The sequence below is a fragment of the Tuber melanosporum genome (assembly GCF_000151645.1).
Source record: "Tuber melanosporum whole genome shotgun sequence assembly, scaffold_33, strain Mel28".
Classification (NCBI taxonomy): Eukaryota; Fungi; Ascomycota; class Pezizomycetes; order Pezizales; family Tuberaceae; genus Tuber; species Tuber melanosporum.
This window is the reverse complement of record NW_003299008.1, coordinates 453067-466728: the sequence shown is the minus strand read 5'-3', so window position 1 is coordinate 466728 and position 13662 is coordinate 453067. Positions and strand designations below refer to the sequence as shown.

Genomic DNA, 13662 nt, shown 5'->3' with positions numbered 1-13662 from the left:
TTACAGAAACCTGGTGATATGACATAATTTACACAACAAACCAAATCATCCAAAATCCACCCAAAACTTCTCACCAAGAAGTCCCTTCCCATCCCTTCTGCTCCTCAATCTCCCTCTTCTTCCTGCCAATATAACCAATGGCCTCCTCCCCGGCCCCAAACAAGAACCCAAAGAAAAGCCCCCGCTTAGCCGTCGTTACCGCCATCCCATAGGAAAACCTATCTTATCCCCCATTAGCTTACCTCCCCCTGTTCCCGGAAGAGAACATACTAATCCAGCTGAATACTCCCGCAACACTCAATCCTGCCACCACCCCTCCCCCCAGTGGCCCCAGCACCTCACCAACCACTCCGCCAGCAAGCACAAACCCGCCAACCCAGCCTGCAACCCGCACACCACTTCGCATGCCCTCCCGTGCGGCGCCCAGCATCGTGTAGTAGTTCTTGCTCTTGTGGTAGAAATACCAACCTCGTGTGGTCCGCGGGATCCGGTGCGCGTTCTCGGCGCGGAACACCAGTGCTGAGCGCTTTGCGCCAAGGGCGAGGCCGAGGGTGGTGCCGAGCATTAGGGATGGCAAAAGCGTTAGAGGGAGCTTCGCCGAGAGGGGGAGGGGGGTTGATTTTGTGTGGAGAGGGGAGTCCATGGTTTCCTTTCTTTCTCTCTTTTGGTGGTTAAGATTTTGCTCCGTGAGGTTGGGTGGGGAGTTATGGTGGTGGTGGGGGCTGGGGTTTGTTTTCCGTGGTTGTGAGGTTGCGGTTGTTGTGGTTGTTGTATGGCTACCGTATCATACCACAGTCATTAGTGAGGAAAGGAAGGAAATAAAATTATGGACGGGTGGTTGCATCCATCATGTTATTGTATCACACGAAATTTCGATAAATTTACCTAGTGAAAGTTCGTGTTACCCTGTTTTAATCCGGTGTCACTCGATTATTTGCCTGACCCTTCCTTAGCGGTCTTCCTTCAACCGCCCTCCCTCGCCTCGTCCGAAAGTATCATATCATAGTGTTAGGTATCATAGAATGAATCTAAGGGTTGTTTGTCTACACTGTGACTACATTTTCTTCTAGAGGCCCCGGCTAGCCGTCGTAACTATCATACACACAGCGAAAGCACACAATGCCACACATACCCCAAACAAGTAGTTGTCCACGCCTGCGGGCCACATATTAGCATGAGGAGGAAAAATCCATTCAATTCCCTTTGTGAAAGTTCAAAAACCGGGATAACTACGTTAATCTTTCAAAAAAAAAAAAACTTAAGAGCATAAGTTAGGTGGTTCCCTTTTTGGTGATTTTGATGGCCCGAGTGATTTTGAGTGAAGATGCCATCCCACCCGGCTAACCCGCCGGCAGATTTGACAGCTAAAAAACTATAAATTTGGGATTGCTGTTGGAAAGACAGAGACTGAAGGCGCCTTTATGTGGTCTGGAGGATATTGGGGTCTCATAGGCTAATTGGAATCTCGTAACTTGGTAGGGATAGTGGGGTGGTGTGAGAATATGCCTGCTTGCCAGATGTTTTTCGTAAAATACATGTTGGTATTACGCCCCCCGCTTGTTCAACCCAGGAGAAGCGCACTGAAATGTGTTTTAAATACCTTTACAGATTTATCTTCGTGTCCTATAGGCAGTTCCATATACGAGTAGTTCAGGTTTTTTCTTTCTTCGCTGCTGGAATAGTTATTTGGCACGAAACTAGCCTTCCAGGCCCTCATTGTGTTCCTGTGCTCAGATTCCCCCGCCTTTAAGGATATCTTGTCCCCGCCTCCCTGGGTAGCTCTTTCCTTTGTTTGGAATGGAAAAAAAGGTCCACGAATCTCCCCACACTCCCAGCCTTTTTTCAGTGAGATTGCAGTATCGGGGCAGCTCTGGCAGGATATCTCATCCCTCCAGTCTAATCTGGCCCTCCACTAGCACAATACAGCCCACCTGCGTGGCCTTCACTCTTAACCCCCCAGTGAGACCACGTGGGCTTATCAGTCATCCCCCCTCCGGAGGAAAGTCCTAAAACCCCCCCCCCAAAAAAAAATCCTATAAGTACCCTACTTCTTCCCCCTCTTCGTCGTCTCCTTTCCCTCTCTCCCCACCCCCAAGAAAATTTCTACCCAGGACATTTCCTACAGAAAATTTTGACAGCAGATGATCGATTGGAACGGGAGTTCCTCCTCTTGTCACTCACCCTTTTCTTCCGATGCCATTGCTTCCGCTTCCTCACTACCATTTATAATTTATAATGATAATGGGAAGTTGGAGGAGGGGTCGTTCTATGACTTTCCTCCAGCGTAATTGTTGGGGATTTGCACTCCCCTCCCCCGCGCTGCATCTCTTAGCCCCTTCATGACATTGCTTTCCCTTCTTTATGAATATTTGCAATGATGATAGGAAACTGGAGGGGGTCGTTCTACGGCTTCACTTCCACCTAACTTCACGGCGATTATTTGGCGTTTGAGGTTTGTTTTTCTTTCTTCCTTTTTTCCCCCAGCTGCTCGATTGCTAACTGTGGGCAGTGATTTTATTTGGGCAATTATGCTTCTCGCTCTCAGACCTACGGTTTGTTTCCCCTCACCTAGCGTTCGAGACTTGGGTTCATGGTTTAAACTCAAAAGATTCAGAACATTCCCAATAAATCATGGACCGTTTAAAACAGCACATTTAATTTTTTATGCTATATTTCCCTTATTTAGTAAGCCCCTTCTATTTAATATTGTTCACTCATCCTCAGCCAACCACTTACCGTTGGGCAGTGAGTTTGGAGGGGCCCTATGGGGTCCAAGTTCTGTCTTCCCGCTAACGTGGGTGTGGTAACCCCCCCCTATTACTCTGTATCGTATCCTAAGGCAACGGGAATATCGAGTGAGAAGGACCTCATATTTGATTGACGGGGAGATGTCTGTTGTCGACTCAACCCTAACTTGAAGGTATACCTGGATTAATTTTTACAATTAGGGCTATTTGTTCTCTCTCAAATATCCCAAAATATTCCTCAATAAAACCCTTGGAAATTGGTCAAGTAAGTATCATCCGGCCTTTTATTTCTTTTATTCATATGGCTCGCTAACTGATGTCTGTTCTGACAATAGAAAGCGGCTCTGACAGAGCTGGTCTCTCCGGCGGATGCACTCGCAGCTGATGTCGTCTGTTCGGGTAAATCTTATTTCAGTTCAGGTCTTTGATGTCTGTACACTTGCTGATACATGAGATTAATCTAGATTCTATTTTATGAATTAGTGGCGCAAATAATACAAGTAGATATGTGTGAGTGACTTTGTCGGCGGAACAAAACACCTCCCCCCACAAGGAACCAATTGATTTTTGTACGTGAAGGAAGAGAAGGAGAACAGAAGTACATTTTTTGTTTGTAAACGAAAGGAGGAAAAGGAGAATAGAATAGCATTTCTAATAATAATATATTATCACAGTATTAAATTATTATGTAATCAATATTTACAACTCAAATTCAAACGTGCTTCTATTAGTATCATAATATTATGATACGTCTATGATTCTATTTTTCTCAGTTATTAACTTGGAAAATAATGCGGTAACCTAATGGGGCAGGTGGCTTTGCCAGGCGGCCTCGCTGTGGCATCAGATTCGGATATTCGTAGAGTTATTCCTTCCCAGACGGTTGTTGTGTCTTGTCACGTGTTCTGCCTCTAATACGTCATTACTGAACACTTAACCCCCCCCCCACCAAAGCTATTAAAATACCAAGGGCGACAACTTTATTCTCTATCCCACCTCCTTTCACCCTATCCGCAAATCAAGTACAAACAGCAAAATAACAATGTTTCTTCAGACCACCATCCGCCCCTTTGCAGGAAGGACTCTCTTCCGCTCTTCGACGAAACCATCCACTCGTACCTTCACAGCCCTCCGTTCGCCCATCCTCCGACAGGCAATCACCCCCGTCCGCCACCAACTCCCAAAGACCCAGTTTGCCACAAAACGTTTCTTCACGGCAGATCCAGCGGTCGTCGCTCGTCCGACTAGGCAGCAGAGTATTCAAAAGCTCTTGTATGCAGGCGGAGTATTTGGCGGCACCCTTTTATCGATCAATCTTTTGTTCAACCATGAAACCCGCCAGGGCACCATTCCACTATATGAGCGTGCCTATCTGCAGGAAACGTTCACTTACACTGGTCTCGGGGTCGGTATGATAGGTCTAGCGGCGAAGGGCCTGCACAATATGGGGTGGAGCTACCGGCTTATGAGCATGAACCCATGGCTCATCATCGGTGGCGGCCTTGCTGCGTCAGTGGGGACAATGTTCGCCACTAGGGTTACAGATCCAGACAAGTAGTTCCTCCCTCCCCCTTCCTTACTTCCCTCCCTCCCCCTCCGCATTAACAAAACTAGCTACATCCAAAAACACATCCTTTGGTCCGCCTTCAACCTCACCAACGCCGCTGTCCTCGCCCCCCTCTTCTTCTACAGCCCGGCCATCCTTGCCCGCGCGGGCCTGTACACCGTTGGCATAATCGGTTCAATATCATTCGTCGGCGCCACGGCCAAGGAGGACAAATACCTCTACCTCGGCGGCCCGCTCCTCGCCGGTGTGGCTGTCGTGGCACTCTCCAGCCTTGCGCCCTTGGTCCTGCCCCTCGGCTCCCGAGCCCTGATGGCGTCAGAGTCTATCTCCGTGTACGGTGGGCTCGCTGTGTTTGGTGGGCTCACGCTGTACGACGTGCAGAAGATCATGAATAATGCGCGATTGGCGGAGCAGGGCCTCATCAAGAGGGATACGGTCAATGAGAGTATTAGCCTTGAGTTGGACTTTATCAATATTTTCATTAGGCTCGTGCAAATCCTTGCGAGCGGTCGGCAGAATCAGCGGTAGACGCAAAATGAGGCCAAGGGTGGTTGCATTTTGGGCATATCTCTTTGGAGGGTCGAGCTATGTCGATTCCTATCATTTTAGTTGGTGGCGGCGGTAATAGCGCTTTCTGTGGGGGGGGGGCTAATGTACTGGTACTATTTTTTGCCTGGCCCTCGCTGGACTCTCTACTCGTTTCTTTTGTTACTAAATCCCAAATGTCATGCCATAGCCTTCAATCGAGCTATAGTATCGTCATATCGCGGCATAACACATGCAACCAAACTCCTCAATACCTTAACAATACGTGACATTAATAAATAAATAGATGCGGAAAAAGTCAACCCCAACAAATCGCCACCACTATAGGCTCAAACACTCTCGAACTTCGAAACCTCCACTTGGATTCCCCCGCCAAAAACGCCCAAGGCGGCATACACATCCCACCTCCCATCCAAGCCAATCTTGGGATCCCCACCCCTCATGGAGTCGATGGAGTCAACCTCCTCAGTAATCTCCCACCCACCAACCCTCTTCCCGTTCCTCTCAACCCAAACCTCCCCCCCTCCTCCCCCTACTCTCCCAGTGCCAAAAGTCATACCAATGCCCACCGTCTCCCCAACTCTCCACGGCGCCTCCATGAACTCGCTCCCGCCAAACGCATTATTACAATACCTGTGTCCGTCATCCCCGTGCACGGCCAGACTCCCCCTGTTCCATCCCGGCAAGCGGAAGGGCGGGTACGGCTTCGCGGCAAAGCCGATGGCCACAGCGCCCTTATCGGCCCGGCGTGGGAGGCGAAGCAAGCGGACCTCGAAGTATATGTGCTTGGGCGAACCCGTGTTGGCCGGGTGGTGGAAGCCAGCGGCGTACAGCGGCAGCGAGGACAGGAGGGCGGTGTCCGGGCAGTTGGAGGAGGTGGACACGATCGGCAGGCCATTTTCCGGCGAGCTGGCCACCGTCACGTGGTTTAAGTAAGCCTTGTAAGGGGGGACGACGAGCGTTAGTGCACCCCTGGAGATCTCCTCCAGCGACGCGGCTGTCAGGTGCTGCGGCGGCACGAGCGGGTTCTCGTCGCAGAAGGTGAAGCCGGACTCCGCGAGGGCGAGCGGGGCGTTCGAGGTCGGGCTCACGTCGTGCCGGATTGCCGGTGGCGCCGGCGGCAGGTCCGCTGCCGAGGCGGAGGGGGTGAACGGTGGTGGCGGGTCAGCCATGCTTGAGGGGTGTTCGGTGTAGGGTGGCACTGGCGGATCGGGAGTTTTGGCCAGTTGTTCGGGAGTGCGCTTGGGCGGTTGATGTACTCGGGAAGTTGGAGTTGGGGGGAAAGAGTTGTTGGACTTTTTATTACTGTGGCCAAAACACATCTCTTCTCTTCTCTTCTCTTCTTTCTTTTTGAAAAAACCCGTTTGGAAGAAAGGAAAAAAGCTTGTTCACACAGCAAAAGGGAACGGGAACTTACCCCCTCCTAATATATATACCCCCCCTTTCCCCTTCTTCATTCTCCTCCCACACCATCATCACCGCTATTTTATTGGAATTATCATCATTATCTCACAGCCCCACTCTCGGTTATGACGTTGCAACGAACACAACCCCATGATACCTTTTTTCCCTATCGTATCCAAACTTACCCAGCCCCCCCTCGCACTCGAGTAAGTAAGTATGATGAACCGGTAATTACCTCAACCTTGACTCTATCCTATAAAGCACCGTACTGTGCTCGCTCATAAAGTCCAGTACCGGGAAAAAGCTACTCACACAAGTACACTCCAATATGAAGAAGAAAAAGGAAAAGGAAACAAAAATCAATCAACTCAACCACCCACGAACGAAACGAGTGAGTGAGCGAGCCATAGTCTAACATGAGCCCGCACGGCATTTCACCCACTCACTCATAGAGCATCCACAACGACATGACACCACCTACGAGTAGTTCTATCCCCCGGGCCAGCTCAGTTTTGGTGGAAAAACCGATTGGGTGGTACTAGCCGGTGAGCCCAGTCGGCCAGACGGTCGGTTTTCGGTCGGTAGATCTACCCTTACTTTATGGTATCGTATGCGGATCTTGGAGGGGAGTTCCGGAGCGGTCTCTCTCCGGGGATGTCGTAATTTGGTGTAATGGATATGATATAAGTAATAACTTAGGAGGGGTTCTTCTTCTTCTTCTTGACCTTCTTGGTTGGGTTAAGTTAGTTGTGGTGTGTGCCCTGTGTGGTGTGGAATTGTGGTTCTGTAATATCGAGTACGGTGTACTGTACTCGTAAAAGGTACTGTACCTCGCCGTAACGTGGCACTGTACATGTACGGTACTCGAGTACTGGTTGTGGGCTGTGCATACGACTATGCGTGCATATATGTGCGTGCGGCAAGGCGGTATTTTACGAGTGCGATACGAGTACTGTACGAGTACTCGGGTAAAGTGTGGGGTTGTATGCTATCCTATGCTACATGTAGTACGGTATCGTACCGGCAGGGCAGTCTGCTGCCGGGTGGGTGGAGGTGGCGAGGATGGAGACGGGTTGGATAAGGCATTAACTATGATACCGGTCTGGCAAATACCAGTAAGCTCTTCGGCTTTGCATATCTCTGCAACCGCAGTACTAGGCCGCCTGCCATATCAAACAATCAAATCTGCAAACACGTGATTTATTGATATATCAACACAAACCCGGATACTGGTGGACTGCCCAAGTACAGTACGGCAAGTGAGTAGGCAAAGCCAAGTTACGAAAAAAAGAAAAGAGAAAAACACCTCCCCCTGTGGAATCCGCATTTCATTATTATCACTGTAATCTAGTCCTCCTCTTGCTTAACCAACTCGCTTCGAACATTATCCAAATCCGGTGGAATCTCCTGCAACTGCACGCTCGGCGCTCCGTCGATGAAGCGCAGCTGCTCCATGATCTTCACCTTCATACTTTCCAGGTACTTCCTTGTGTTCTTGTTTTCGTACTTCCCTTCCTTACTAAGGGGTGGGTGGAGTTTGTAGTCTGGGCCAAAATACTCCCGGTACGGCGTTCGTGCTGGTAGGTCATCTTCGATCTCCGCGCCTACGCAGATTCTGCGAGGGTGTTAGTGCTTGAATTTGTAATGGGGATGGGAGGGTATGTACGCTGTTTCATACGTCCATAACCGCGATACGTTGCGTGGGGTGTATCCGCCTCCGCCGAGGACGAGTAACGGCAGTCCGAACGCTTTGACGAATTCTACGCATTCGCCGTGCGCTTTGATGTTGAGGTTGAAGCAGCCGAGTTTGTCGCTTCCTAGCGAGTCCGCGCCGCACTGGAGGACAACCGCTGTTGGACAGTACTTTTCTATAACCGGTTCTACAATCTGCTTAAATAATCGAACGTATGACTCGTCATCGATGCCGTCTTTCAATGGCACGTTCAGTGCATAGTGTTTTCCTGCGCCGCCTCCGATGTCGTCCCAGTTGCCTGTCCCGGGAAAGAAATTGTCCTTGTCGTACTTGTGCAGGGAAAGTGTCATTACCCGATCCGTTGAGAAGAACGCTTGCTCCACACCGTCTCCATGATGGACGTCGATGTCGATGTACAGTACTCGGGGATGGTATCGGAGGAGTTGAAGTATGGCTAGGACGATATCGTTGATGTAGCAAAACCCGGAAGCTTCTGATTTCTTGGCATGATGAAGGCCTCCGGACCAGTTTATCGCTATATCCGACTGGTGGTTAATGAGCTTCTTGGCAGCATCGAGAGAGGCGCCGGCGTATAGGCTGCAGTAATCCCAGATGCCGTCAAAGATCGGACAGTCATCGCCGATGTTGAACTTTGAGAGGTCATTGGCAAATTCTTGAGTGTTGTGAGGAGTTACCCTGGCGGAAAGGTTAGTATAACACTCGGACTGGGTCCACGAAACTGAGTGTGAACCTGATCCGGAGAGTTCAAGCCGAATCTCACCGTTTCAAGAACTCCAGATAATCATCTCCGTGAAAGTCCTTGAGCTCGTCCTCATTTGCCGGTCTTGTGGCGTAGGTGTCCATATGTTTATGCAACCCATATCCGAGAACTAGTTGGTTCGTTAATGTGAGCCTCCACGGTTTCATGGGGTGAGCTGCGCCAAAGTGGTGGTTTTCGGCCCTGGCGTTGTGGTGGTAGGAGACCTAAAACATGTTAGCTTAGGGATCGATTCCAAGTAAGTGGTTGCGACAGACTTGCCTTTACTTTTAGTCCTGGAGCTTGTTCGAGTACGGGCATGCTGGCCGCTGTTCTGGCATCTAGAGATATGGTGGAGTTTCCATTTCGATCCCACGGTTCAACGATTGACATTCCCGGAGGTAGCGAGCTTGTCAAAGTCCGACTAATCCGCAAAATTGATCACACTTGACGAGAAGGTCTCGGCGAATTCGTGGTGTTCCGAGAAAACAGGGAGATGCTGTTGTATCAAAGGCGAAGTGGTGACTTTTTGCGTGTAGACTGTGCAAGGCTTGGAGGGTTTGGTTTGGGGTCGAGAGCAACCGGCGGCCATGAATAGACTATCCTCGTGTGGTTACGCCAAGCTTTTATCCTATGATATCACATGACAGGGCAGCTAACTTGGCACAATTTGAGCCTCACCCTTACTCTTCAACTCCAACGTCACCACATCCCGTCACCAAGTCCCAAACGCCACTTCAACTCCCAGCACGCTTTTCAATCCCGCTATATACCCTTCCTCTATTCCCCCGAGACAGCCCATCATATCGCCCTTTGCCCCGAGCCAAAAACCTATAATAATCATGGCCGAAGACGCCGCCACTGTGCTGGAACAGTTCATCCACGACGGTACCAATAGCCCCTTTATTTCTTCCTTCTTTTTTGGGAAAAAAAACTAACTTTACTAGTGGCAAATCTGCCGGCTGAAATTGCCCACATCTATGAGGAAATTCAGGCGAAAGATCGCATCTTGAAGGAAAATCGAGATGGCGCCTTGGCACGTGACAACAGCTTGCAGAAGCATATAAAGATGCATGGAAGTCACGTGGAACACCCCAAAGAGGCACTATATGTCGAGCAGATCAAGAAAGCATACGAGAAAATCAAAGAAATTCAAGACGAGAAGGTTCTATTAGCACACAAGGCTGACGATCTGGTAGCATTGCATATTCTCCACTCGCCTGCGAAACTCTCACTAACGATCAACAGGTTGAGAAACATATGAAACGTCTCGATGCTAAAATCACCGACCTTACCCGCGACGGCCTCATGCCCCCAGATTCTCTCCTCCCATCCCCATATCTCAAGAACCTCCCCGTCTCCGCGTTCGCCCCGCGCCAGCCTATGATGCGCGCATCTCCGATGCACACCGCACGTGTCCCCTCTCAGCACCCCACCGCTAATCCAACACCAGCTGTTCCGGCGCATATCACACCGGCCGCGACACCGGTTGCTTTCCCTGCCCCCCAAAATGTGTCTACCCCCCGCGACTCTCACGAAAATAAGCGGCGGCGGCTGACGGCGCCCCCTAATACAGTCCCCGCCACCTCCTCCAATCTTGCGTCGCATCCCTCGACCCCTGGGATCCGGCCGGACCCGCTGGGCCAAACCAGGAGATCCAGCACCCCTAATGTGAACATGAAGAAGCGCAAGAATCCGCCTAAAAGAGAGCTGCTTTCTGAAGAGGACGACGATGACGACGATGACGAGTTAGATGAGGAGGGTGGTGAGGATAAAAGGCTTTACTGTACTTGTCAGCAGGTGTCTTATGGAAACATGGTTGCCTGTGATGATGGGGACTGCCCATATGAGTGGTTTCACTGGGGTATGTCGCCCCCTCCGTTTCTTGCCCTTCATGTCCATTGCTCACTGGCCGATCATTGCAGCCTGCGTAAACTTAACAAAAGAGCCTCCGGGGAAATGGTTTTGTCCTACCTGTACCCAGCGAAGGGACAAAATGAAGTCTATGAGGGGGTAGCCCATGGCGTTTCCTGGTATGGCTTTTTTTTTTGCACCCTTTAGGTTAGCTGTTCCTGTACCATAGTTGATATAATCTCGCATCGAAGGGGCGTTATCATCTTGTATGTTTTCGGTGCGCCCCGGAAAGGGGACTGCTTGGACCAGCATCGTTGCGTGATAGTGTTTGAAACAAATTGTGCCATAATATCCTTCATTTTTCCCCCCTGGAGTTTTACGAGTAGGGGCTTGTGGTAAATTATATTATTAAATTTTCGGTTTCGCAATGCTTCAGACTCCAGCAACATGGTGGCATCCCTTACTCTAGATAACGAATGTCTACTGCAGTAGAATAGTTGACATCGTTGTTGGAATAATGAAGCACGATAACCAAGTGATTCTGAGGAATCGTTGCCAACCCTAACCTTACACTACCGAAAAATTTGAACCGGGTCACAGAAATTATAGCGGGTCAGGTCGTTATGGGGGCTCAATGGATAAAATCACTTGCTGTTTTGTTAACCTATGCGTACCGGTATGATACCCAACAAATGCTGCGTTTCGGAATTGTTTTTAGAATCCCATAAAGTGGGCTCTAATAAAGTATCAACGATAATTGCGTTTGGAATCCCGTGATTGCGTGACGCGAGATATGTTCGAGTAGTAAGGGGTCTCATCAGTTTCCACGAGAACACATTACCGGCACCAAAATTTAATTATCTGCCGTATTTGCGACATCGCCCGCATCATCACTCTACCGCGCCGCTGGTAGCTCTCTGCATGTTCCACCTATCCATGTGCACGCACACCACCGGTTCCCACGTTACTCCATTATGATCCGCCGCCGCTGCTCCCGCCTAACACTCCTCTCACTCCTAACCTGCACGTTCCTGTTTTTCAACCTGCCCACCCTCCGCCCCCTTCCTCCGCCGCCCTCCCCTTCCCCCTCATTAGATACTGGTCGCATCTTCATCGCTTCCAACCACTGGAACTCGGAATCCATTCTCCGTTCGCACTGGTCCGACGCCGTCACGCGGCTCATCACCCGCCTCGGCGTTGAGAACGTGTACTTTTCGCTGTATGAGTCTGGTAGTTGGGATAACACCAAGGGTGCGCTACGCGAGCTCGATGAGCGATTGGAGAAGTTGGGCGTTGAGCGGAGGGTGATCCTCGAGGAGACGACCCATGCGGATGAGATCTCGCGGACCCCGAGGGTCGGAGAGGAGGGTTGGATTGTCACACCGAGGGGGAGGAAGGAGTTGAGGAGGATCCCGTACCTGGCTCGGGCTAGGAATAGGGTTCTTGAGCCATTGTTGGAGCTGCAGGCTGGAGGAGGGAGGAATGGGAGCTTTGATAGGTTGTTGTTTTTGAATGATGTTATTTTCACTGTCCGTCCACGCCTAATTCGCTCGATGTGTTGGCTGTAGGCTGATTTGTGGGGGGGCAACAGGTCGAAGACGCGTTAAATCTACTAATCACCCGTAACGGCGAGTACTCCGCAGCTTGCTCACTAGACTTCCTAGACAGTACTAAATTCTACGACACTTTTGCACTCCGCGACATTAACGGGCGTCCCGCCGCAAGCTTGTCCTACCCGTTTTTTGCATCCGGCCCCTCCCGAGATGCTCTTCTCGCAAACCTCCCCGTCCCTGTCCGCAGTTGCTGGAACGGCATGGTAGCCTTCGACGCAGCACCCTTTCTGCCGCCTTCTAACCTCCGCTTTCGCGGTGTGCCCGACTCATTGGCGAAATGGCACGTTGAAGGGAGCGAGTGCTGTCTTGTACATTACGATAACCCCGTATCTGACAAAGGCGTCTGGCTGAATCCGAATGTTAGAGTGGCGTATAAAGCGAAGGGATGGGAATTGGTTCGGCGGGGGGTTGGGTGGCCCGGGAGGTGGGAGAGGGTGCGGGGTGGGGTTGTTGGGGTCGTGACGGCTGTGTTGAGGTTACCCAGGGGGAATGGGAAAGTGGCGGGGAGGATTCGGGAATGGGGAGGGAGCGAGCCCGGGGTTGATTGCCTGATTGACGAGATGCAGGTTTTGGTGGATAACGGGTGGAAGCATTTGTAGTGGATCCCCCACCTTTTTATTTCTCCCGCCTCTGAGTTTAACGTAATAAATTTCATGACTAGTGGTTAACTTGGAAACCGGATATTGCCAGGGTATTCAAATTCTGGGGCAGGGAGGAGTGGGGACTGAGAGTGAGGGTAGATATAAAAGCGACCGTTTACAGTACCTGGAGGCTTGTAAATAACTACTTTGGTAAGAGTGTCCTGCTACCGTCTATGAAACGCTATGCACTGTACCGTCGGCATAAAGCAATGTGGGATTATTCTAGAAATCTTCGAACGCATTATATTACAGGTGTTTGTAAACCCCCCCTCCTCTTGGGCCGGAGGAATTCAGAGAAGAAAAATAAAACAATCGACTAAGGTCCAAAACTGAAAATCATAATAGTTAGAAGGTAGGCACCCCTCCACAGAGGGAAATGCAACTGGGGCCTGACCCTCGAGGAGAAGGAAAGGAAGGAAGATATCCATTCTACGAAATATTTCACATCGTTATATTCCTTCCTTCTCAACTATGGGCCTTGGATCGCCTTTGACGGGGGGATGGGCGGGAGAGCAGACTCTATTAGAGCACGACGTGGATTCTCTCTTTGGAGTTAGCTTACTCGGGTGTACTGTTTTTGGGAAAATATTTTAGTATCATATCTCTAATTACCTTCCGCTCTTGGGAGGCGCTTTGGGAAGGTGGGGTGGGTTCTATCCTCCCGTAGGGGCTCCGACCCGGTGATATGCTATGACTATTCGCGATCCCGGCTCGAGGCGTGAAGGCCCGGCAAGTCGCTGACACGCGGGGCCGTACGGCGATATCGGCAGTATATGCCTAAGCCTCGCACGAATTACTCTCTGGATGGTCTGGATGGCACTGTCGATTCCTCTTGTCAAT

General features: G+C 50.4%; 6 protein-coding genes; 3 read left to right on the top strand and 3 right to left on the bottom strand.

Annotated features, from left to right (window-relative positions):
* Window positions 1-2: 2 nt before the first annotated feature.
* Window positions 3-749, bottom strand: GSTUM_00007202001 (uncharacterized protein). XM_002839260.2 has 2 exons: window positions 271-749; window positions 3-222 (listed from the first exon to the last, which is right to left on the bottom strand). The coding sequence occupies exons 1-2, from the start codon at window positions 641-643 to the stop codon at window positions 71-73; spliced, it is 525 nt and encodes a 174-aa protein (XP_002839306.1). The 5' UTR covers window positions 644-749; the 3' UTR covers window positions 3-70.
* A 2973-nt stretch (window positions 750-3722) lies between these two features.
* GSTUM_00007201001 (uncharacterized protein) lies at window positions 3723-5076 on the top strand. XM_002839259.2 has 2 exons: window positions 3723-4301; window positions 4362-5076. The coding sequence occupies exons 1-2, from the start codon at window positions 3790-3792 to the stop codon at window positions 4840-4842; spliced, it is 993 nt and encodes a 330-aa protein (XP_002839305.1). The 5' UTR covers window positions 3723-3789; the 3' UTR covers window positions 4843-5076.
* A 22-nt stretch (window positions 5077-5098) lies between these two features.
* Window positions 5099-6032, bottom strand: GSTUM_00007200001 (uncharacterized protein; the record flags this gene model as incomplete). XM_002839258.2 has 1 exon in its annotated part: window positions 5099-6032. One exon carries the CDS (start codon window positions 6030-6032, stop codon window positions 5190-5192), a length of 843 nt encoding a protein of 280 aa, XP_002839304.1. The 3' UTR covers window positions 5099-5189.
* A 1418-nt stretch (window positions 6033-7450) lies between these two features.
* Window positions 7451-8884, bottom strand: GSTUM_00007198001 (uncharacterized protein; the record flags this gene model as incomplete). XM_002839257.2 has 3 exons in its annotated part: window positions 7451-7879; window positions 7931-8653; window positions 8739-8884. The coding sequence occupies 3 exons, from the start codon at window positions 8882-8884 to the stop codon at window positions 7612-7614; spliced, it is 1137 nt and encodes a 378-aa protein (XP_002839303.1). The 3' UTR covers window positions 7451-7611.
* Window positions 8885-8991: 107 nt separating this feature from the next.
* Window positions 8992-10931, top strand: GSTUM_00007197001 (uncharacterized protein). XM_002839256.2 has 4 exons: window positions 8992-9602; window positions 9662-9909; window positions 9963-10578; window positions 10640-10931. Exons 1-4 carry the CDS (start codon window positions 9557-9559, stop codon window positions 10729-10731), a joined length of 1002 nt encoding a protein of 333 aa, XP_002839302.1. The 5' UTR covers window positions 8992-9556; the 3' UTR covers window positions 10732-10931.
* Window positions 10932-11542: 611 nt separating this feature from the next.
* GSTUM_00007196001 (uncharacterized protein) lies at window positions 11543-12780 on the top strand (the record flags this gene model as incomplete). Its single annotated transcript, XM_002839255.1, has 2 exons — window positions 11543-12097; window positions 12160-12780. 2 exons carry the CDS (start codon window positions 11543-11545, stop codon window positions 12778-12780), a joined length of 1176 nt encoding a protein of 391 aa, XP_002839301.1.
* Window positions 12781-13662: the final 882 nt, after the last annotated feature.